At 27.8% G+C, this 27,493-nt stretch overlaps 1 protein-coding gene across 1 annotated transcript in view; it reads left to right on the forward strand.

Moving 5' to 3' along the window:
• Positions 1-23,551, forward strand: part of LOC123292797 (neuropeptide SIFamide receptor-like) — a 249,783-nt gene extending 226,232 nt beyond the window's left edge. The window contains exon 3 of the mRNA XM_044873512.1: positions 22,474-23,551. Within this exon, the coding sequence (XP_044729447.1) occupies positions 22,474-23,275 (802 nt within the window). The 3' untranslated portion in view covers positions 23,276-23,551. The remainder of the gene's footprint in view (positions 1-22,473) is intronic.
• Positions 23,552-27,493: the final 3,942 nt, after the last annotated feature.

Here is a 27,493-nt window from a genome sequence, read left to right on the forward strand (position 1 = left end):
GATTTTCTCACCTCGGCCAATTGTGCAACGGCCATGATCTTATCCAATCTAATGTTGGCGCAAAATGAAGAGTAGGGCATCATTTCTAATTAAAATTTACACATAGTTATTTCGTTCGATTTTTCCCAAGCAGCTTCATTACCATATAATTCTTTAAATTTTATTTTGATTAATATCTCAAATGAATTTGAGGCATATATAATTTTAAAGTCACTAGCTCATAAACTACTAGGCCCTTTTTAGAAAAGTGGAAAGTTTATTGAAACTTAAAACTGCAATATCCCAAGAACCTCCTGATTTATTCCGCCGTCATAGCTCTCCCAAACTATATTTGAAGTACAGCCTCTATTTAGAGAAAACATCGAATTAAGCAAAAATTACAAGATGAATAAAGTGCACATAAACCAGTTTTATTTGCTTAGCTTAATGATATAGTTGTTTTTCGCGACAGTAGAGTCATGCGATAAGTTATTACCTCCCTTCGAATAATTAATTATAAATTTAGATTTTGTTCTATCGCCACGGCAAACACTGGCAATTTTTAAGCGGTGGTGACAAGCTAAAAAGTACCTTTAAGACGGTTCTATACACTCTTAAATAATCACTGGTGGAAAAAATATTTATAAAGAAAAGTGGTTTTCCAGATTAGAATGGTTAAAGTTACATTTGAATTTCAAGCACTGCGATTATACCCTTTACTTTGTCTATTTAAAATTTGTATGCGTTACAGGTACTAAAATTCTATCTTCCCTGATTACTTTTATTTTTCGAAAATCATGTTAATTTTCCCAATTTTCATTGTTTACACCCAGGTATAGTGGAATACGAAAAAGTACCTAAGTGTGAGCAATAAAAATTGCGCAAATTAACAGGATTTTCGAAAAATAAAAGTAACCAGGGCAGGGCTTGAAATTAAATTGTCACTTTAAGCATTCTTATCTGGAAAACCGCTTCGCTTTATAAATATTTGTTCCCACCAATTAATATTTAAGAAGAGTGTTAAAAGAATTAAAATGTGTATCAGACTACTCTTAACCTGTGTATCAGACTACTCAAAATTAATTTATTTATATCTTAGATACTACAATAGTATGAAATTAAATTTTCCATAAAATTGTTATTAAAAACAAAAGTCATCGGTATATATACATTACTTTTATTTTCCCATGGTATTGTAAGTTATTTGATTTTTACAACCTTTTTACGGCATCATAAAAAAATTCTATAAAATTAAGATAAAATATTATAACGATTTGTTTATTGCAAATTTATTCCTATTTCATACGATTTATATGGTTTAGTGTTACTTTTGTCTTTGTTATTCATCGTAATTATCTGTTAAATAATAAATTTGGGGGTGATATTTGATCCTAAATTGTGGCCATTGAAATAAAACATTAAATAAAATTCATTGATGTCTATTAATATCTATTAGCAGTGCTCACCCTAAGAAAAATTATTTTTTTTATATCTGGTGTGCAGGAAAATACTTTATAATTAATTATGTTAACAAATTATAGACCTGGAGCCCACGTCTGGCTTATGCCTTTTTGACAGCCATTTCAAAAGGATTGGAAATATGAGACTTGGCTGTCAAGTCGCGTCCAATAGGTTTTTCTTCTAAGAAACTTTTTATAGATACCTCCATAACATTAATGAATATTTCTTGAGGATGGTATGTAAATAAAAAAATAGTATTTGTAAAAAAACTATATTCCTTTCCTTATTAATTATGTATATAAAATATTTTTAAAAAAATACCTACTTACTTGTATGGGTTTTGACCTGAGAATCTTCCTTGAGGACCGTTGCTCATGGTCACTATAGATAATATTGGGAAAGATAATATACTATTGAAAAAAGTTTTGGTCGTTTTTATTGATCTAGGCAACAATTGCTAAACGCGTGATAAGAAACATAGTTCTAAAACTGAAAGGAAAAAACAAGTCCAGTAGTCTACACATATAACGACTTTAACAGTCGGGACCATTCAAAATATAAATCGGTTGAAATCTTTCCAATAATAGGTCTTGCCTGTAATGTTGCCAGGTAGACTTGCTTTGTTCTTGTTCAAATTAGTCCTATACGGAGTTTGATTTTTCGATTTTTAATTTAAAGTTTAATTTTTTTGTTAAGATTTTCAAATAACTGTTTAATGATATCTCTGGGATACATAGAAACTTTCGTATCCAATTTTGGGATCAAAATTGCTGCAGAAATAGATTTTTATCCAAATCGGAATCAAAATTATTCCCCAATTTTTTTTGTCAATTTTCTAATCAAGTAACATTTTTGTGTTTCGCATAAAAAAAAGTTATATCACATATCTAAATGTATTGCATATATTATTTCACAAAAACCATTCAATATTTAGTTTAATATTTTGTTTCTTTTGGCGGCAGCTCTATTCTGCCCCTAACGAATACTATTTTCATATGCAAATATGAAACTACCTTTATGTTTCTACCAAAAAAGTTGTAAATTTTTAAAAATATATTCATAATATAAGAGTATGTAATACAGGGACGTATTTTGAACATTTTTCCCGTGATATTTTGTTTTATAACGTGAGAAGAGAATTGATCTCTTAAATCAAAGGGCGGAGCGTCAGCTGCACCTTTTATTTCTGTCAAGCTGGTCAAGTCAAACAGCTCCTTTATTTTTTAAGTGATTTAAGTGTAATACACCTATATTATGTGCAAAGCGAGCCATTGCTAATCCGCTCCTTTCCTATAAAGTGATTAAGAGACTATGATTTGTGATAGTATTTGTTTAGAAAGTTCGAATTGTCTAGCGAATGAGATGTTAAGCAGTATATTAAAGATACTAAAAATTAAGTTAAAATAATATTTTCGAAAAAAACTACACTTTGAACATGATACTCCTTTAGCTACCAAAAATGTATCATGTATTTTATGGTGATAATACGTCCCTGAACAGGGCTTTGCAACTGTGTTAGTATTTCTGTTCCCATAATTCTATAATAATATGATGAAGTGTTTGTTTTCTTTTTAGTATACATATTATAATAATGCTTATAAAGTTTTCCCTTATACTAATAATTAGACGAAGTCGATTGTGCTTTTTTAACCCATTTTCATATTTTATATACATTTTCATCACATATTATTATCATAAAGGTGTAAACGGAATTAGATAAGATGATTTACATAGATTTAGGCATTCATATAGATTTAGGTATGATATTCGATAGAGAAAGTTACACTATGAGTTCTAGTTGATAGGTGATTCAACCGGTGCTATGTTTTCAAACAAAACTTGGCACTGCTAAAGTTTTAGGAAATAGGCATCAGTTTAAATCAAATGTTTTTTGTAAAATTTTTACGTTAAATTGAAATTGATTGTTTTGAAAAAAAAAATTAGAAAATTGAATTTTATTTCTTTCAAAATTCAAAAACACAGTACAAATGTTTAGAAATAACTATCCTTTTTTTAAACCGTTTGACACAAAAGAGTGGTAATATTTTTATCATCTCATGTATTTATGTCTGTATGTATACTTTATGTCAAAAAACGCTCGGCTACAGAGATGTTTCGATACCAAAACGAAAGTGTTACGAAACTGAATTTTGTGTGGCAATTAATGAGTATTTAATACGCTTTCTGCATAAATTTCAATTTGATTCTCTATACGGCTTACGATAAATTATTTTTTTAAAACTGCCCTTTTTACATGACGGTGTATGCTTTTAAAAATATTTTACCATATACATAAAAATCTTTTATCAATATTCCTCAAGTTTTAAGCTTTAAAATCATACAAAAATTAAGAACTGTGCATAAAAATGAAAAATTTTTTCTTTGATAATTAATTTCTCCTAAACCTTACAGAGAATAAACATGATTTTTTCACAAAAGACGTATAAAATAATGATTATTTGGTAAATAAAATTTCATATCATGGGTTATTTTTTAATCAAAATACCTTAAAGAGTTGAAATGAAAATTATAATAAAATTTTATCAATTAATCACCCTTGTATAGGTCTTTTGGTAAAAATTCATATCGATTCTCTGTACGGTTTATGAGAAATGTGCCCTTTTATGGTTAAAAAAAACTGGCTTTGGTAGTCAATTTCTCCTAACTCGTTCAAAAAATTGACATGAATCCACAAAAGACGTATTAAAGGATGACAAATGGATAAATAAAATCTCAAATTCCATATTTTGGAATTGAAATACCTTAAATCGATATACATCAGAATCACTAAAAAAGGCTCACGCGTTTAGTCCCTAGAGCACCACAAAAAATCAAACATACATACAAAAATTGAAAATGCAAGTCGACGAACTACGTTAATCATTGAAAATCCTAGCTAAAAAGTGTTAAATAAAAAAATCCGACCACGTTACATAAAAACTGAAAAGAAAAAAACAAGCCCATTAGTTTTCAAAGCGACTTTAACAGTCGGGACATATTAAAAATTTAGACTCACTCAAATCTTCGCAATAATGGGACGTAATAACAATTGGGCTTTTATTGTACTTATAAATAGAAGCATATAAATTGTTTGTTGTGGTTAGTAACTGTATCAGTATCATTTTCACCTAAATTTTAAACAAACCAAAAATTAAATGCATTCGTTCTATTAATACCTAGAATATTCAAGGAAGTGAAATCATCTTGTACCTACACACATAAGCATCATGTAAGTATATTATAAAAAGATATTCACTGTGTCGGAAGTTTCACAAAATTAAATTTAAATTCATATGCCATTTTTCACCTGAAAATACACTACGTTATACGAAACGAAATTCTCTTTTTTATCTTTATACACCACGAATTGAATTAAATTGAAAATACGTGATATTTATTTAATATTATAAAAAATGTACATTTTTTTCTTTATAAAAATGTGATAAAAAATATCAGTGAGGAGTCAAACCACCAGACAATTTTTAAAAAACAATCTAAATATTTTTTTAAAGAATTTTATTTTATTCCATTTCCTTTCAAGAAAAAAAACTTTTTGAATGAAATTAGAGATATTGTAAGTTTTGAAACTATTTTATTTTCATAAAAATGTTTTTTAATAATGAAAATGCAATGTTTTGGATAAGAAAGCTATGAAGACAAATTATGGTAAATTTTACTTTCTAAAACTTCGCTGATTTTAGAAATTTTAATTAGACTAAGATTAATCGAGGTATTCTCAAAAAAAACCTTAAGGTAATTTAAGGTTTTATCTTTTTTTTTTATTCAACCGAAATATTTAGCTTCTAAGATACGCGGCTTTGTTATATAATTTAATTAATATTAATGTTTATTATCTGAGACCGTCCGGGTGAGATTATAATATAAACACCTTGTTTTCTTAAACTCATGTAAAATGGACACAAGGAATACTAAAACCTAACAAAAAATTTCAAAATTTCAATGAAACATAGGCGAGATATTTTAAGTCAAAGTCACCATTGTTATAACTTTGTTAAGTGCCATAAACTTTATTGTGTGTCTCTTTATGCAAGACCGCATTGCTCATAGAGGGGGAAGCGAGACGGTTATACGACTCTTCTACCTACCTCAATAGTAATGAGATAGATAAAAAAAAATTTCGTCTCTGTCTTATTCGTATTATTGGTTGAAACTGGTTAGGTTGTCGCTGTCTTGCTCGTTATTTAGTTACAGAAGTGTTATGAACTTCTCTAAGTCACATTTGCCCATGCCTGATGTACACCTTTAATATAGGTACTACGTATAACGTTATTATCATAAATTATACCGTTTTTTTTATACAACCTTTAGAGAGCGTAGACCAATAAATTCTGAATATTCTAAATATTGAATTATAATATTTTAGATACTAAAACTATTGGAAAAAATCAAAGCATCAACATGTAAGAAGAAGATTGTAGCAATGAGAAAATTTAAAAGTAATCATTTTGTATACATTATAGATTTTTCAAACTGTACAGAGACCATAAAATTTTCGATTTTGCTTTTGGGGTGAAAGAAATAACATCTTGACAGGAAGATGATATGTATAACAACTATATACAATATACCTACAACAAACGCCGCGGAATTGACTGACATAATACAAAATAAAAAAAATTGTGAGCAGCGGAGCTCCATCCTAAAGTCATATAACCCCGCATTACATACTGAAACTATGTTCCTTATCGCACGATATTTTGCTGGTTCTGTTGGTTATTTGCACGATTACGTTTGCTGGTTGGGAGTTAAAACCCAAAAAAACTGTAACAGACACTAAAATCCGACATCTAAGTTACCTAGGAAACTAAAATCGATTCAGATTGCCATGAATTTTGACAATTGCAAAAATGTTTTTGAAAATGTAAATTTGTATTTTTTGTTGTATCATTTAAAAAAATTAAGTTGTGAAAGTTATCAGAAATTAAAGAAAACAGAGATAATTTAAAGTACAATGGAATTTTTATGTTATGTCATAATAAATATTCTGATCAGACCAAAGTAATGTACTCACATATTGGGTTGACAACTAAATCAGAAGTATGTCTTTTTTTAACTAATACTACAATTATTTCATACAATAAAAACTGAAAGTAGCAAACAAATTTAATTATTTAAAGAATCAAACAAGTATTTGACTTCTAAAATTAATACATTGAATTTTCAGAAAAATACCTTGTAAATTAAAATGATAAGCGCTACATTTATAATGTACCAAAGTAAGAAAGGAAAATAGTCCCTACCTCGTGTCCCACGACACTTCTCGAACTTTTCTTCTGATTTAAAGATGCTTTTGTTTTGGTAAAATAGAATATTCCATTGCTTTTCCTGTTTTATTTAGATATTTAATCTATCTACATAGAATAGCGCTAACGAGGGCTTTAAAGTTAAAACCTACAAAAGGTAAGTACATCGTCTAAATCAACCCTTCAAAATCGTACCGATTTTCAACCCTTTAGCTCAATTTGGGAAGGCTGAACTAAAGTTTAAATCCATATAAACTGAGAAAAATCATAATATTTTGACATAAAAAAGGAGAACTGGATTTGCACTTACACAAGGCACACCCTTGATAATAATCTAAACTATATACCGTTTATCAACACTCTTGCTTAATTTGATAAGGTTGTACTAAAATTTAAAGTCTTAAAATCGTCAAGAAAAGGGGTTGCCCCTTAGGAATTCCCTCAAAAGTGTAAAACCATTCCCCAATTATAATATTATGACATCCACTCTCCAAGTAAACAACCCTACATACCGAATTTTTGCTTATTTGAACTAAAGTAGGCCGCTGGGGATGCCATAAATTATTTTTTTCCGACCTACGATAAAGTGCATATGTCTATATTTTCATAAAAATATGACAAAGAATAGATAAGCAGAAATTGTACATGAAGAGGCTTTAAGAAAACTCTAGATATTGTCAACATTATAATAGTATCTAACGTAAAAATACCCTTATTCCATTTTTTTCTACTCGAAAGCTTTTTTTAAACGTACGTTGAACCTATTTCATACCATTATTTAACACAATTTATGTATATAATGATGAATATTCACCCAGTAAATAATGAACAGCCGGGGTCTGTATGGCCTTATCAGTAAATTTCTGATCCAGTGACTTATTATGTTCATGAATGATTTACAGTAAAATTTATTTTGTTTCTATGCAATATTTCTATTTTTCAAATACGGCTCATAGTAACACAATCTTACAGTGGAATTAACATCCAGATAAATAATAGCAAAGTATAAATACAAAGTGATGTATTTTGGAACTATGTTCCTTGACACGCGTTATTGGTGGATGGGGGCTAGAAAAAATATTATCCGGCACCGACCCATACATTTTTATTGTTCATTATCTTGAAATATTAATAGTATTCTCAATGAGACCATGGTATTTTGGCTATGGTGCCGCCCGCTCCTCTTGTGGGAGATTGTCAAGTCAAAAGTTATTCACGTCAAAAGATTTTTTTTATTTCTTATTTTAAAGAAATTTAAATTTTTATACCATGTATATGAAATACACCAAGGTATACGTTATAAGTTTAGTCCCAAATTTGTAACGCTTAAAAATATTGATACTATGAACAAAATTTTGGTATAGGTGTTCATAAAATCACTTAATTCGTCCATTTCCAGTTGTCTGTCTGTCCGCCTGTCGTCACGATAACTCAAAAACGAAAAGAGATATCAAGCTTTTATAGCGTGCTTAGGACGTAAAAAGTGAGGTCGAGTTCGTAAATGAGCAACATAAGTCAATTGGTTCTTGGGTCCATAGGACCCATCTTGTAAACCGTTAGAGATAGAACAAAAGTTTAAATGTAAAAAAAAGTTCCTTATGTAAAAATGTTTAAATGTAAAAATAAACAATATTTGTTTGAAACATTTTTTCGTAAACATCACTGTTTACCCGTGAGAGCGCAATTTATGCGCAAATTGTATAGCATGTATTTTATGGGAATATCACTGTCTATACAAGGTATTTCAAGAATTAACTCAGTCAATTGTTTGTTTTCACTTGTTTTAAATTAAAAATACTTAAATTATAGCTAAAATAACATTGCTCCTAAAATGGGATTAGTCCTTCTCCAATTTGATTTGGATGTCTTCATATTATGACTTCTTATTAAGTTTTCTGAACACCCTTCGGATTCTTCAATAAGCTACTACGATAACGGATATTGAAATTTAATTATTTAAAAGCATTTAAAACGTATAAATACAAATGTATTTACATATAAATTTTAACGATGGTCATTATTGACGTCCATTAAATTCCAAAATCAGTACAAAATCAATAGCTTCCATTTCCTTCGAAGGAAATTCGCTAATACCTGTTATGAACACCAAACCATATATTACAGCAAATGATAATTTCTACTTAGTAATACATATATTATACAAAGCATTATACATACCTTTTACTATATTCATTATTATATATGAAAAGAAAAAAAAAGAAAATGAAATTTGGTTTTTGGATAACAAATGGTTCATGTCTCCAGACAATTACGACATAATTTAGATGAAATTTACATTACCGATCTATAACATACCGTCTTTCAGGCTTTATTCTTTTGTTGACTAATAGTCTTTGTTTAAAAAAAGCTGTTTGAGCTTGCTACAACGATAGAGATACAGATATATGAACGAAGGAGATAGAAATAATATGTGAATAGGATAATATACTTGAAATATTTGAAGGTTTCCTCAATTTTTCGTTTCAAAGAAAAATATGAAATATAATATTTTAATATTAAATATTGTAAAAATTTATTTATAATAAATACTTCATTTACATACATACGAAATATACTTGTTTATATATCGTTTTAATATGGACGTTTTAAGTTTGACCTTCATAAATATAGTTTTCTGTCAAAGCTAGTTTTTGGAAGAACAAAAGGTATTATTTTTATGGTAATTTTATATTTCATAAAAATTATATTAGTTTCAATAAAAATATTTGAGAGATATTAGAAAAAAAAATGAAATTATTTAACGAGGACAAGACAAGTTGAAATATTTAACTTTCGACCAGCCATTCAACCAAAAAAAAAGGTTCTTAACCTGTATATGGGGTACTTTTATCTCCAGCTTCCCCCGCTTTTTGCCCTTAAATAACTGGCTATTAAAAATGAAATAAAATACTATCAAATAAACAAGGTGAAGGAGATACAATTTATGGACATATGTTTAACCAAGGGTGTCAGAGATACTTCTTTCAAAAAACTAATTTGTATAGAAACATATTAACTATTCCTTAAAAAATGGAAATTCATAAAGAGTAAATAGGATTAAAACTAACCGTCAAACAAATAATTTTTTTTGGATTATTTAAAAATGATTATTTCTTTTGAACTACTTCTTTTCAATGATGTGCAATAATCAAAAGCACACTTCTTCGATTGTTTTACATAGATAAAAGCATATATATATCAAATCAGTTTTCAATTTTCGTTTCTAAATCTAAAAAGCATGTTTGATAACCTTGATTGAACGGATCTCCATAAATTTTATCTCCGTCATCCGTTTTATGAAATTTCAAAACAATAAATATAAATTTTTTATAAAAGTTATTTATAAATTATAGCTAGCTATGTGTCATTCTGATGTATGAGCTATATTATTATCAAATTTCATTCAAATTGATTCAGTAGTTGTTGCGTGAAAGCGTAGCAAGCAAACAAACAAACAACCTTACTTTTCACATTTATAATATATATAGGGATAGGGACAATAACTGGTTCGATTTGGGGATATCTCTTCAATGTGTTAGTTTTGTAATAAGCCTCAAGTGTTGTAGAATATTTTAAAACAGATTCACGATTTGATAAGCAAAGCGTACTAGTCAAAGTATATATTTAAATTTTTAAAATATTCAATAATGTTCTAGAAAGTTATGAAACTATCATACGAATTGAACTTGAATTTTCCGATCAAAAAAAAAATATCCCAAAGCCTAACATTGGTGCGACATATTTCATTTTTTTGAAAAACATGAATTTTCTCCAGTAATGACAAATAATGAAACTTATCCGGGCACTGCCAGGTAATAAATAAAAAAATGTCATTCACCTAATTCTTTAATTTACTATCATTTTGGTTTCAATTCAACAACGAAAATGTACCGAAGCCAATGAATGAATATGACCATACGCACTAAAAAAAAAGTTTTTGTGTTATCAGTGTCCAAACAACACAGACAGCAGTGGTTATTTAGGGATGAACTAGCCATATATAATATACCAAAAATTAAATACATATAAAAATTACATCGAAAGATAACATAAATCATTGTATTCTTATTATATGAGAGCGTTTCGTACCTTGGATCGCAATGTACATTTACTGGTTCTGGCGAATTTCCTCCTAAAGAAACGGAGCTACTGCTTCTTAGATTTGGCGACTAAGCGCTAAAATTCATTGAAGATCTGGTTACATAGATTCTTACTAAAAATACAGTCCTAACTAAAATAGTTAAAATTACTTGAAATTCATATTTCAACAACTGTGTTCCTTATCGCGCATTCGGCAGAATGCGAAAGGCTGTCAGGTCAAAACCCATCCTCAACAATACATTTTTTTTAAATTTTCAATTATAATTCATAGGTTAATTAAAAAACATAAATTATAGCGAAAAGAACGTAGTCCCACAACAGCTTTAGCTCTTTTTGTTGTTTTAAATTTCTTCTAAGTGGCATTGATAAAACGCACTTACAACCTTTTCCCCCATAGATTTAAAAAATAGATAGGAACGGAGTGTAAAGCCTGATTATAGACGAGGAACCTGTACCCTAGGGCTGAACTACTATGCCTGGTTTTGGATTGCTCCTGACCTGTTTGTTATAAGTAATGTACATCGTATAATTAATATATATAGTTATATTACATGTTTTTGTTATGTACCTATAAATTTGTTGTTTACGTCTTTCGAAGTACTCGATATTAACAATGCATGTTTCCAAATGTCTACCAAATACTTCTTCCAAATGCGTTCTGGCAGATTGCCTATGACAACAGTGACGAAGGAACTATTCTTTTCAACTTTACGTCGTCTCAAATCATATATCAAAGCGACACAATGTCAGAAGATCGGCTGAATGGTTTAGCTTCTCTCAATATTCATCACGTTGTTGAGGTCGATGTGCAAAGAATTTAGGAAACATTTTTTTCTACCTTAAACGTTAAAACTACCTTCTCTTTCTTTTTTTTTATTAAGTTTAAAATCTAGCATAATATACATAATGCTGACGGACTTGATCCAGAGTACCTATATTATTTTGAAGGTATAACATTTTACCCCATATTTGTTGAATGTTATGAACAATAAAAAAATAGGTTCTCTTCATATGAAAAAAATACGTTATCAAAATTAACAGGATACAATTTTAGTTCGCATCACATTCCAATAAATCAACAATCTGTTAGTATCAATGAATGTAATTTCACACAAAATTTATTATATCTAAATGGTGCACGATATGTACAAATAAATATCCAAATTATTGAATCTATCTTCAATGTTACAGCCTAAAGGTGAAATTTTTGTTAAGTATTGTTAATAAAAGCCACGATAAATGAACCTAGAATTTATTGATTCTTAAGAGCCAATTGTTGGGTGTACTTTGCAGTTGTTTGCGCTGGCTTCAGAAAATTATCCTAAAAAAATCTATATCGTTTTAAAAAAAAGTATACTAAAAAACGTCTAAAGAAGTATGTCTTTTTAAACCATGTATATATGTTAAATATATATCAAGGTAAACTAAGTTTAGTCCGAAGTTTGTAACGCTTAAAAATATTGATGCTATGAACAAAATTTTGGTATAGGTGTTCATAAAATCACCTAATTAGTTCATTTTCGATTGTCCGCCTGTCCGTCTGTGAACACGATAACTCGAAATCGAAAAAAGATATCGAGCTGAAATTTTCATTGCGTGCTCAGGACGTAAAAAGTGAGGTCGAGTTCATAAATAAGCTAATATAGGCCAATTGGGTGTTAATGAGCAATATAGGCCCTTGGGTAAACCGTTAGAGATAGAACAAAAGTTTAAATATACAAAATGTTCCTTATAAAAAAAATAAACAACTTTTGCTTGGAACATTTTTTCGTTCACATCAATGCTAATCAGTGAGGGCGCAAATTAGGGCTTGAAACCTTATATGTATCTGTATATACAGGTACGGTTGTGCCCTTAAAATGTTAGGCCATCAACCATTCCCTTAAAATTATTATCCCTTAAATATATAATATAAAATTTCCGTCATTTATAATTAAGAATACAATATTGATCCAATCGAATATTAATTCATAATTTCAATAAAATATTTCGCAATATCCTGTCAATAAATACGCGTGCATTTAATATATATAATTAAAGTACTGGTGTCAGTTTTCCTGATTTTCGAATGGTAAAAGATTGATAAAGTACAATTTATCGATCATACAAGCCATCCAACACGACAGTACCTCTATACATGTTTTTGTTTTTTTGTTTATCTTTCTTTACTTACATGGCGTATAAAACAAAAGAATGTGTAATCAACACTGCCTGTACATGGTCAATTAAGTCAGTCAATGGTTTGTTTTCACTTGTTTAAATTAATATTACAATGAATTCATACAGTAAAAACTAAAAGTAGCTACATTATTAAATTCTTTAAGGAATCCAAGAAGTATTTGACTTCCAAAATTGATATCTTAAATTTTTCAGGCAATATCTTGTAAATTGAAAAAGTAAGCGCTACATTTACAATGTACCAAGGTACATTATCGCCAGGTGTCCAACGACACTTATCGCTCTTTTTCTGTTTTTATTATTCCTCCTCTATCCTATTATTTCTCATTAAACCAGAATCAGTTCATTATAATGTATTAATCTAAAAGAATTTTTCAAAAGAGACGAATGAATACTAGAAAGGTACAAATTTTTACTTTTTTAATTTATATAAATATTTGGAAGACGGATAATAAGGTAATAAGGACTAAACAAATATCAGTGATATGTCATAAAATATATCCATGCTTTGGCTCATACATCTTAATAACTAACAAACCACAATCTTCAAATACAGATGTCAATATTATAAGCTAGTTATGGCAATGACTTTCTCAAGCAATAAGATAAAAAAAATGTAATCAATATAAAATTAAGTTTGGTCGGATGTTCATTTCCATCTTTTTCTTCTATCAATTTCCGTTAACAACAGGAAAATAACTTTGAATTTATTACATTTTTCTATCTCGCGCGCCAATCACTTTTGGATTTTTTTATTATTATTATTATTTTCATTTGCAAATGAATAAATTCATTTTCTTTTTTTTTTAAATCATATTACAAATGATTTTACTACAATTCTGAAGAAAATGAAAATGGTTTATATGTGTGAGAAGATAAAGGTATTGGAAAATTGATTTTCATTTGATTACGAATTCTTTTTATTTATTTCTTTATTATATGTTCAAGTGTGTTTTCTCAATTACAGATATTTTTTTTTTTTTGTATACCTACATTCGTATTCTAGGAATACTAATGCCGTTTATACAAGCTTGTATTATTGGTTGGTAAATCATTGTGGAATTCAAAATGATTGATAATTTTACTAAAATTATTATATTGTCAAGCTTTGGCGTTGTTCTCAATTTACCCGTTCCCTTCCGTATACCGAGGACGCGCCCCTTTCAAATACATTTACATCGAAGTTATTAGTACAAAACTAACAAAAAAATGTTTTTCCCCAAACAGCAATTCTTATTCTTAAAAATTATATTCTTAAAGAAAATAACAGAATCAAAAAATTATTTAGTCAAGTATTCGCTTGTCGAAACAGTGTAAAATAAATCTGTTTCTTGGTTTTTTAACTTAAAATAAGACTTAGTACTTAAGCTTATGTTTTAATGGTGCCTTCAGCGAGTTGTTTAAAATATTAATTACTTTTTTTGTAGTTTTGTAGTAATTATCTAAGAATAATGACATAATTTTTTTAATACTTTAAAAGCTTTTATTTAGTTTCACCTGTCGGTTGAGCACCTACAGTTTGTACAAATAGTCTAGTATGAGTGACTTATAAGAAAAACTATTTTCTACTATTATGCGTACGTACGACATGATATTATTTTTAGAAACTATATGTAAATCTTGTACAGGTACAAACGCATAGTGAATAACTTTAAAGTGACAAATTATTATAAAACGTAGTTCATATATAACATTTAACTCTCGTATTTTCAGGACAACAAAAATGTACAAATCTTAGGCCAAGTAAGTTTATTTTTGTTGAGTGTTATTTGTATGATAAAGAATGTTTATGTCACAAAAAAATATTAAAAAATATATACGAAAAATTGTATACAAAAGTACTATACACAAAATATGAAATTTATACAGTATGTTCCAAAAGTTCGTAGCCGCCTTTTTATAAGCAATATTTTGTGGGTTAAGTTTGATTTGAAAAATGTTTCAAACAAATGTTGTTGAACTCAAAGGGAATCCCTTAACATGACAGCTCAAGTCCGTAAATAATTAAAGATAGAAGATTACTTCATTTACTAGAAAGTTCTTCGTTATTTGCTGTTTTATGAGAAACAACTTTCTATCTTAAAGTGATCTTTAATCGCTTATCTCTTACATTTACGAGCTCGAGTTGATTTTTAGATAACATCGAAAGTCCAAAATAAAATTTAAATTAACAACTGTTATTTGAAAATTTATTCAATATTTTATTTATCCTGTATACGTCGTATTACAGAATGCATGAATGGAACATTCTGTATAAGTACGAATACAAATTTAATGGCAGAAATTTTTTTTATTTCTTTTATTTATTACAAAATTTGTTCTTGACATTTTTTTATTTTAATCATACGAAAGTATAAAAATCTGTCAACGGTAATTTAAATTGTTTGTAGGCATTTACGGAAATTTTACCTATTCTGGGGTTTATAGTGGTTTCATCGCTTATATTTTCATCTGGAAAGCCAAATCATCGGAGTCCGAAAATATTCAAAAACTATGATCGGGTCGTCCACCACATGACTTAGATAAACTTTTCCATTCAAACGATATGACAATAAAAGTATGCATTCAAAGAATTATTTTGGAAAATATGATAACATTTTCTAGAAAACTTACCTGGTAAGCGTCAAGCAGTACAGTTTAAATATATATACTAAACTACAAAACTTTTAATAGTTGGACTTTTCTTTGGAATTCTTTAATTTGTATTGAAAATGACATAGTTAAAATATATTAATTTGTAATGAATGAATTGATACCCTATTAAACTTTCTCAAAAAATAATAATTACAAAAGACTTTTGTTTGTATCAACAAAAAAAAAAACAAAACCTGAAATATTTTACGTGGATTTATCCGAATAAATCCGTCATTTTAAAAGTGGTCGAGCAATTTACTCGCGGATACTACTTGCGAATAAATTATTCGTGAATTATTGTTTATTCGAATTATGCCCATCTCTGTATCTAGGAAATCTCCCATCTCTGTATCTAGATATGTAAGAAAAGTAGTCAAAGTCAGTTTCTAATCGGTATTCTCGATTTAATAGAGAACATGTATAAAAGTATTTTTTAAATGTTTTTTCATGTAATACAATTCAAAAAAACGGTTTTTGTAACGCCACCGCATGGAGAAATGATAAATAATATGCAGAATGACAAATGATTTGTTTCTTAACTTGCTTTCAATATATTGTAATGTAATAGAAATAAGCTGAAAAATGTGAATTTTGCGTGATTCCGATTGGTTCAATGCCTCAACGGATGTAAATACGTCACTACCGTTTCTTTTATTCAAAAATATAACTATTTTTCATTAATAATTAATAAAAAAAATGATATTATTAATTTTAAAAAAAATTACCTAAATATACTTTAAGAAAATAGTGCAAGTTCTTTATAGGAAGTAATCTTAAAGAAAAAAATTATATTTTTAAGAATATGTGAAAAATAACATTTAACAAAAAAAAAAGTAAGATAATTATAAAACAGAAAGCTAAAACACAAGAAACACATAAGCAACTCCATCCATCTGATTTAAACCACTCTCTCTATCCCATACCAATACCATTGTTCCTCAGTCACTCACAGAACCGATCGGTGAAGAAACCATACGATGCACCTGTAATGAGGTCAGAGTTAGGTCACGAGGTCGCAGGTCACACACACACATACACACATAAACACTACCACCATTAGTAGTACTACCGACTACAACAATTCACCTGGTGAACTTATTACTCTCTCACTCTCCTTCGTCGTCTATCTCTTCTCTTTCCACTGTTGTTAGCTGATTATGATGATGATGATGCATGCATTCCTATTCTAGTACTTCACTTTTCGGTTTGTTATAATATTTATTTATATCGGGTGTCTCAATCCACCCGTACGTTCTCCCACCCTCTTAACTCCAAAATATATCATGGAATATGAAATTTGAAATCTCTTATTAGTAAATCACCCATCCTGGATCGATTGGACATGTTTTAACTTCTGACCAGAAGTAACTTAAAATAGAAATGTATTCCTCATAAAATAGCAAATTCTTTTGTAAATTTTTCGAAATTTAACCCACTTTCATCACAATCAACTTTAAATTAGAAAGTTGAGACTAATAAAAAACTAACATTTTTTATTTCAAACATTTTTTCGAAAATCGTTAGCTTCTAGAGCTAGCTCCGTTTCTAAAAAATAGAATCGTCTTGATCTTACAATTAAATTTTTACATTAAATTTGGCTTTATTGTTGTAGCCAGGGGTCAAAGTCAAGAGGATTCTATTTTTAGAAACGGAGCGAGCTCCGAAAGCCAACGATTTTTCAAAATAAATATTTTACATGAAAAATGTTAGTTTTTTTATAAGGATCAACTTTCTAATTTAAAGTGTTATTCTATCTCATACTGTTAAGAATCTGAGTTAACTATTAAAGGACCCAGAAGACGCCGATCACATCAATCGCCAAAATATGATGTCCCACTTTAATTTGAATAATTTCTGTTAGAAACATTTTTTTGTAGTGTTAATATTTTAGAAGATATTTGGGTCCATCGATTAAAATAGGTTACCCTATATATACTATGTCTCAGATCACACATTAAAAAAAATATATATACATATATCTCCAGTTTTGTGTGACACAGATGGTAAGAAATGCGTGCAATTTTCGTAAATCAAATACTGCAATAAAAAATACTTAAAAAAAGATTTCCGATCTGAAACTCGGGATACATCTTGAAGTTGAAAAAAAGCCATTCAATAGATCGTATCCGATTATTTTAAATAAATATTAGTACTTTTTGAGATAATCACTTTTCCAGTTTTAAAATGGGTGGTAAGTGTGGTCTGAGACACAGTCTATTTACAATGAACGTACGTTCGGCCCTGACCCGGTCGTCGATCTTGCAGCACAACAACCTGGAAACAGCATATACAACCTCAATTGTCCTAGTTTTCCGTTATGTATGTATGTCTCTACGAATGCTATATCACCTGCGTTTTCCATATAGTACACCTTTATATACGGTAATATTCACATGCATTGCTGGCTTGTTACTAAGTTCTGTTTATATATTTATTATTATAGTAAATACTTCCTTTAATGCCAAGCATTCTTCTTAAAAATTATGTTTTGTACCTGTTTTTAAATCTATGTAAAGATAGCACCGTCATTTTTAATAAATATATTATGTATTGATTTGGTGATACTTTTGGTCAATAAAAATGCTTTACGGTATAAGAGCTAACAACGTCACGAACAAGTTGGATTTAAAACAGCTGGATTCTTAATATTTAAAATTTTGATATAAAAAGGATGAAGTAGGTCTGGCATATGAGAGAATTTGCGTTAACTGCGTTTACTAGCACGCATTCCCGACAAAATCTGTGAAATTTTCAGATTTTATAATCATTTTAAGTAATTTTTTAATCATTTTCATGCCCTTTTAGTATTATAATATATAATTGCCTAACAATTTTGTCGTTGCTAATACCACGACCGAAATTAGTGTAATATTTGGAAAAAAAAATTTAGTAATGGAAGTTCAAAACTTAATGTTAGACTTTCAATTTTTTAGAACTCTATGATAAAATAGACATTAAAAATTAATGTCAATATTCATCAACGAAGCATATTTCACCGGGGGAAAGTGGATTTCTTCGAAGAAATTTCAAGTTTAATTAGTTTATATAAAATCGGAAGTGCAGAGTTTATATAAAAATGAATAATTTGAATGTCGTTGGAATCAGATTATACTTTATAAATGTGGAAAATTATTACACCTGTTTCTTGTTATCTTCAAGAAATATAAACAAATAAAGATATTTTAAATTAAAAATTGGATTAATATTTTATATAGAAAAACTTTTTACCAAACAATATTCTGGCTGGCTTTTTTATTAAAACTAATAGTAAACTTTTATACTGTGTAAAAAAGTTGAAATAAATCAAAATTTAATGTTTATCCAAATGAATGATATAATAAAGTACCGTTTTTGTTAATATTTATATGATTTTGATAGAAGATATTTTCATTTAGCAGTGCCGTTTGTGTAAAAAAAGATAAAAAACTAATCCAGCTTGTCCCGTAAAAAAGACTGAACTGTCCTAAAAAATTGCCATTTTGGATTGCAAAGAACGTAGAATTCAAAAATTTAAAAAAAATATGTCTTGCTTACTCTCTTCATTTTAATTAACATATTTTGGTGACATATCTATAATGCCAATATAAGTCACAACTTCTTCGATTTTTGCTATACTTGAGTTGTTTTATCGAGGCCAACTTTTTTAACTTTAAAGTGTGTTTTCGAATCTAATAGAAGGTACAATTTAATTGATTCGACTTTATATTTTTGCTAAATATAAATTATTTTAAATTAGAATTAAAAGATCGAACTACTTAAATTAAATTGTGTGCTATAAAAATGTACTTTGTTTTTTAAAGGTTGGCTTCGATAAAACAACTCAAAAATAGAGTCTTAATATATGCCATTTAGTGTCGAGCGCTATTTTCATAATTTCAAACCGAAAATATTAAAAGGATTTAAATATGTTTCAAAAATTGTTAAGTTTCAATACTATTTTTTGAGGAAAATATTTTTTTAATTTTGTTCTTTTCTTTTAATCTACATTGAAACAACTGGAAAAATTACTTTCATCCATGATAATAAATAATTGTGATGGGGCTTTATCAGGAACTTGGGCAGTGAATAAAAACAAATGTTAAATTGTCAAATATTGCAACTTTTCGTTCTTATTTACAACTTCATCTGGCAATATTTGAGGTCACGTAAAAAATAAAAATAATTTAAATGAAATCTTGAGTTTTTTTTATATAAAATTGAAATAAATAGTTGCTATAGGAATAAAATGTCTGATATTGACCACCAGGACAACGTATTGACCGCGATAATGTACATTCATTTCTTCTTATTTAAACTTAGCACGCAATCTTATAATATTTTTAACATTTACTAATACATTCTTTTATAAAAACAAGTGGGAATCATCCTTATATTGTTCGTACGAATCAAAATAATTTCCAAATAATTGACATAAATAAAGATTTTTGTTGATGAATCTAATTTTGTTTCGTCTATTATGAGTTTGTTTATATCACAAACGTATATAAAAACTAGCTTGATACCCACCCGCTTCGCTGGGATTAAAAGTCAAGACTCGTAAAAACCACCGTGTTATAGCTTTCGCCTCTCTTGCTCTCACTTACCCCTCTTCCATAACATACGAAATAGAGGTAGGGATTTTTTTCACAGGTAAAATATATGTACAGTTTTTAATGTTATTTTAAATGTAAAATAGTCATTATTCATTGAATATATCAGAACAGATGGCCATGAATTGTATCTTGTTTACCATTTTTACAGAAATCTTTCATTTATGGTTTAAAATAACAATTATAGATGGAGCAGTAAAATGACAGGTTAAATTTAATTTTGTTAAGTATATCTTTATAAATATTATAGCTCATGTGTTATTCTGATGTATGAGCTTTATTATTGTTAAGTATCATTTAAATCCATTCAATAGTTTTTGCGTGAAAGCGTAACAAAAAAAAAAAAATCCTTTCTTTCACATTTATAATATATATAGGGATAGACCTCGGAAGTGGCCATAGAAAATAATAGAGGTATTTACTACTGAAATACAATTTTTATTATTAATTTACAAAATAATTAATAGAGCAATTATAATTTATTTTATTTGTTTTGTTATTAGTTTTGTAAAACTACTATTAAATTTTTATAAAGAATATGGTAATGTTACATATTTTAGAGTGAGACATACTATTCAGCAAAAATCTATGTAGGTATATAAACTTAAATTTATGTTTAAAACTAACCTTTTGGAGTTAATCAAGGGCTTTTGGTTTTGTATATTTGAGCATACATGGTGCTCAAATTTCAGAAAAAAGATTATTAATCGTTACATTTCGAAATAAATGTATATGAAAATTATCAGAATAGATTTTGAAATGTTTATTGACGGATTCTAACAATTGATACATGAGGTGTCCAAATCAGGATCGAGAATTCCATTATTCGGGCTCAATAGTATTCTAAAATGAGTTTAAATGCATGATTTTATCATAAAAGTATTGTTACGGAACCCATTTACATAATATAGCCTACAGCTTACCTACATTCATTTCACCTACATACAAAGTCAAATAAAAAGACAATCAATTTTTTTGTTATTTATCAAAATTAATCTATTGATTTTATGTAAATAAGTTTACAAATGTTCAAAAAATATAAATATTGTATTGAGTGTGCTACTCTAAACCATCATTTGAACAGGAAGTCCCTGATTTTAAAATACTTGCATTATACATGCATTAATTTTGATGCACATTTTTTATTGCAAGAAATACCTTCAAATTTTTAGTAACTTGTTGAAAACTTGGCTGTAATAACAGTCTTAACTTAACTTGTTATAACGACCTTATTAACTCATATATAATATATTTATATTAAAGTGAAATTATGTGTATATGGACACATGTTGCTCGTTATTTCTGACTAATTCTAATAACTATTGGTCGTTATAAACGATATATGAGTTAATGAGATCCAAAATAAAGTTTAAAAGATTCAAAATAAAATTTATACAGTTCAAAATAATTTTACGATGGTATTTTGTTTCACTGTTGAGCGTTATAAGTGATATATTTGCTCATAATGTAAATGAATATTGATCGCTACAGCCGATATATTAATGTATGTTTTTCTATAAGGATTGGATGGCCCTTTCATTTGTGTTATTATTATCTGTTCGTCGTTGAAACTGATGTCATTAAAACCGATTTTGACTGGTATTTGATAGGATGTTAAAAAGCATGTCAAAGTTTCTACGTTAATCTTTTAGAAAATTGGGGTATGGAAAATTATAAACATTTTTCCTCATAGAACTTGAAAGTCGTTCATTAAATAAAAAGCGTTAAATGTTAAAAGTTTTACCTGATATAATTCTGTACCATTCCGTTTTTTATCGGACTTCCTAATATCAAAATTGGCTGAGATTCAAAAAAAAATATATTCGAAAAAAGTCCTGTTTCACTAGATAAGTCATAAAATAAAAAAGCTATTCTTTCTGAGCAATCACAGGCTTTCAATGTTACAAAGCGTGAGGTGTTTTCTCTCCCCTTTAATTATTCATTTTTTATATATCGATCCCCCTATACTCCATAGAAATAAACCTTATTTTAAAATTATAGTTACATAGTGTGTTTTTTAATTTTTTTGAACAATATTTTAAATTTATGACTTAAAATTACCGCTCAGACTAGCCAAACATATGTCATTCCGTGATCTCCACCATTCAATTTTTTATTTCATATCATATTTCGCACTAAAGTAGATGAAAACTTGACGATGTTCGATGATTCCAAACTTGTTAATATAAATTTACCCCTTCCCAAGATGTTTCTTAAAAATGGAATTTAAAATAATAAATTAATATTCATTTTTCTTTTTGTTGCAGATTCATTGCAATATGGTGGCCATTAAAGTGCCAAATCACAAAACGTCGCGCTCGGAACATAATTATCATGATATGGCTAATATCATTCATTACAACAATACCATGGGCATTATTTTTTGATTTAGTGGTAATATTTAGTGATGCACCTGAAATACAATTATGTTTAGAAGTATGGCCTGATTCATTAAATGGTGCATTATACTTTCTAATTGCAAATTTAGTATTATGTTATATTTTACCAATGATTTTAATAACAATGTGTTACATATTAATATGGATTAAAGTCTGGAAACGGCATATACCATCCGATACTAAAGATGCCCAAATGGAACGTATGCAACAAAAATCCAAAGTAAAAGTTGTTAAAATGTTAGTGGCTGTTGTTATATTATTTGTTTTATCATGGTTACCATTGTATGTAATATTTGCTCGAATTAAGTTTGGAGGTGATATTGAAATATGGGAAGAAGAAATTTTACCAATTGCCACACCGATTGCACAATGGTTGGGTGCATCAAACTCTTGTATAAATCCAATTTTATACGCATTCTTTAATAAGAAATATCGTCGTGGATTTATGGCTATCATTAAATCACGTCGTTGCTGTGGCCGCTTACGTTATTACGAAACAGTTGCTATGATGTCTTCATCAACATCCATGCGTAAATCATCACATTATTATAACAACAATACATCATCGACACGACGTATTCCCCCACCACAACCCCCTCTCACAGTGACAGCTTGTACAACCATACATGACAGTGCTGTATCATATATTTGTAACAATACGGGGGTGTAAATCCTTGGAAGGGATTTGTGAACCACATCATATAATGTGGGGTTGTCATTAAAATATTTTTTAAACTCCGGCCATAATTTTTAAAATTTGTAGAAGACTTAATTATTCAAGTCTTCATGGTAGAGAACACGGCCGTGATTATATATATTACATAACAATTACACTATGGATCATGCGCACGTTTTGGTAGTGCAATATTAATTGTTATGTATTTTGGCTTTGTATCAACACAAAAACCATCTCGTATCGTCATTTTAGAAAGCATTATTTTAGGAACTTGCTGGTGGAATTAAGGACCCACACGATCGATAAGTAAAAACAAATACCTACATATTTTTAAAAAGAATATTCAACAATTATAATCAATATTATTAATTCATATGAATAGAGCAGCATATATTTATTAATTATTAAATTGCATGATCATTCCGCTTATATAAATTAATTAAAATATACGTCTTTTGTTGCATTAATAACTAGACTAATTTTAGAAAAAAAGTAATATTTAAATAGTGCCACAGTAAGTAACTTTTTGAAATTTTTGGAAGGTAGGCTTTTCTTCCCCTTTTTAAAATTGCCTCCTACAAAACATATATGTCATATTTTGGAACAATAAAAAAATTGGAACCATATAAAAAATAATATCTCCAATTTAAGAGAATACAGAAGCGCACATTTATGGCACAAAATATCAAATAAAAATATTATTCTTAATCAAAAATAAATATTTTTGCATATTAATAAATATTCTTGTTAATATATATGTAATTTGGAAATTAAAATAAATAGAATTTAAAAAAATAGGTTAAAATTTGTTGAGTTAATAAATAAATAAAATAAAAAATATTTTTAAAAAATTTAAAAAAAAAAAAAAAAAACTATAGAGAATTCAGATAAATTTTCTTTTCCGTTTAATTAAATTTTTATGAAAATAATAAAATAATAATAAAAAAAAAATCATTTATCTAATGTACGTGTAATGATTTTGAGTTTAAACGGCTGGTAACAGAAAGCTTTAATTAAAAATTACATTCCCCCACAAGTGTAAAACAAAAAAACGAAGGTATAAATTGAGTCATTTAAGTAGTCGAGTATTGTTAAACAACTTAAAAAAGATGCTGCTCACTGAAAAAAAATAAATTCACTTTTAATTAAAAAAAACATCAAGATAATTCGGTTTAAAAAATATAATAAATTAGTGATTGGTAGATGTAATTAAAAAATATTCATGTTAGCTCAATTATCTGTGTACACAGTTAGTTTTTATTTCGTAAATGTTGCCCTTAATCGTTTTCATGATTCCGCTTCGGGTTTGCGTATTAGTAGATTGTGATTTTAATTTTTTTTAGTATGATTTTTCGTTTCATGTTTGGATGTGAAGCTTTTAAGCCATACATACTAATTATTGTATAAAAACACTTGCATTTGTAAAATTGTACAAACTGTATATAGGTTTTTTTTTCTATGATATTATCTTCTTCAGAAAGACACATAAATGTATTATATCTTTTTCTATAAATGAAATATTTGGCTGTGAAAAACAAAACCTAAATAAACGAGCACTTTTCTTTTCATTGAGCAACATTTCGGGTTGATGAAAAATTTATTTGAATTCTGTTTCATAGTTTTTATATTTGTTAGAATATTTTGATATATACAAAAAAAAAACCTCTGGATAGAGATCAGGAACTAAAATTTGTAATTCAATTTAGCTAAATAATTACAAGTACCTATTTAAATATAACAGCAAATGAAAAATATGATTGCTGCCAATATTAAAATAATTAAAATACACTATTTTTTCACCTTTCAATATAAAAATATAATGCTTTGTAATGTTTTAAGAAGTAAGTATTCATTTTCAATAACAGTATATTAATAATAAAACCATCCAATTTTAAGAATAGTTATAGATAAAATTCATAATGGTAAATTTAGTCACTATCATAAACTTTTTTTTCTTTTAATTTTAAGAAACAAAAAATAAAAATACACTTTGGACCATCCAAATATATCATCGAAATAAAATTTTTAAACACATCACACAAAAAAATAGAAGAAAGTTTATAAAACAATATACGAAATATTTTATTACTTGATTAATTTCCCTAGAATCCTTTGATGCATCACCTATGCGTGTCTTGAACAAACAAAAAAATGTTCTTTGAAAAAGTATTTTTGTATTATTGCTCTTAAATTTTAAAAGAAAATACAAAATATTTAGCACTTTAGTAGAAAAATAATTAAACAACATTTAATAAAAAAAAAAACAAAATAATTCCAAATAAAGCTTAAATATTTTTACAATAACCACATAATGCCACACTTATCACTCAGTATTTTCAATTGATAAAGTAATTTGACTTCGATGATATCAATTTGTCACCAATAAATACTTTACAGATATTGACAAACATCTTGTCAAAAATGTCCAACCAGATGTTAAACTGTGTTAATTTAACATTAATAATGTCAAAGTGATGTTTCAACTTACCATTTTATTCGAAAATACTATCGAGAAAAATAATTTATATATTTTTATCAATCCAGTCAAAGTACTTATTCAATGTTGAAAATAAAAATTTAATTTATTTATTTAAAATCCCGATTCCATTTATATTACAAAAACATATCAAAAGAAAGTACACACAATTTTTAAAAATATTTTATCTCATTAACATATTTTGGACAAATATCTCTTGAAATAATTGTCAGGAAATACCATGAAATTACTTGTACATTATATGATAATTTCCATTACTCAATAAATTCAACTTGTGGAAATTTGACAAAAATTGTTTAAATTTCCATGTTTGAAAGATAATATAGTTTTTTCATACTACATTTATAGTGATTTTAGATTTAAATTTTTATATATTTGGAAAATTATTATCAAAATATAATGTCCTCTGAGCCATTAGTGTAGGTTAACTTAAAGAAAATGTATAAAACATGAAATGTACGGAAATTTAAACATTTTTCCCGTAATACTGCATATCTTATAGGTTGAATAAAATATATAATATTATGTTTTTTATTAATCAAATTTTTTCCTAACTTTCGTTTATCAACCTATTTGGTTTACTTTTCATTTATAAGCAAATTGTAGCAAATTTACTGGGTCACATTACTTCAGAACTTCTGCAAATCATTCTTATATACCATGTGAAAATAAGGTTGTTTGTTTGTTTGTAAAATAGCTCATACAACAGACGAACACATGAGCTACAATTTATTTATATTTATTTTAAGAAAAATAAAATAATTAAATTTAGTCTGATATTTCACTTCGCCATCTATGGGCATCATTTGAACCATAAATTAAGTATATCTGTAAAAACGGTAAACGTAAAAATGTAAAAACGGTATATATACCTACCTGTGTAAAACAATCTTATTTCGAGTATTATGGAAGGAGGACAAATGAGAGCAAGGAAAGTGAAGGCTGTAACACGTAGGTCTTTACCAGTCTTTCCTTTTAAACCCATCGAAGTGGATACCATCAGCTAGTATTAAATAAAACTTTAAAGCTTAATTCAAATGACTTCATACAATCTATTAAGTCCCACGGTCTTCGCTAGATAAGAAATTCTAACTGTGAAAAGTTCTTTGAAATAATGTTGGAATTAGTTAAAATGCTATATTATATAATATTTATCTTTCACTGCTTTCCAACGGCTAACTCTACAGAGATATTTGTTCATATATTATTATAAATGTATCAAAAAAATAAATAATAATTTTAAAATAAATTTTTTTCAAATAACTTTACTAAAACAAATTTTTCGGCAACGCGCACCTAATGGAATTGAGATTTGCAAAATAATTAAATTAATCAAATTGTAGATAGGTTATAAAAAGTAATGATGACACTAAAAGAAATAAATATGTGTTATTACTCTACACATATTCAACAATTTTTTTCTAAAGTAATTTTTTCATTCTAAAGTAAATTGTTCCCAAGACAAAATTTAAAGCTGATCTCTGCTCGACATGACTGGATCTGTCCGTTTCAAATATTTGAATCTTAAGGGATAGTGTTATCGAGAGTTGCTCAATATTTTTCGATTCGAATGTACGTAAATACTTGGATTTTAATTTATAAATGAATCGTTTCTAAGTAAATAAAAATTAATAATCTTGAAAGTTAAAAAAACGCCTGAGTATTAACTGTAACGAAACAAAATAACTGAACTTTATTCTAAAAGTTTACTGCAC

This window comes from Chrysoperla carnea, chromosome 2 (assembly GCF_905475395.1).
Source record: "Chrysoperla carnea chromosome 2, inChrCarn1.1, whole genome shotgun sequence".
NCBI classification, from domain to species: domain Eukaryota; kingdom Metazoa; phylum Arthropoda; class Insecta; order Neuroptera; family Chrysopidae; genus Chrysoperla; species Chrysoperla carnea.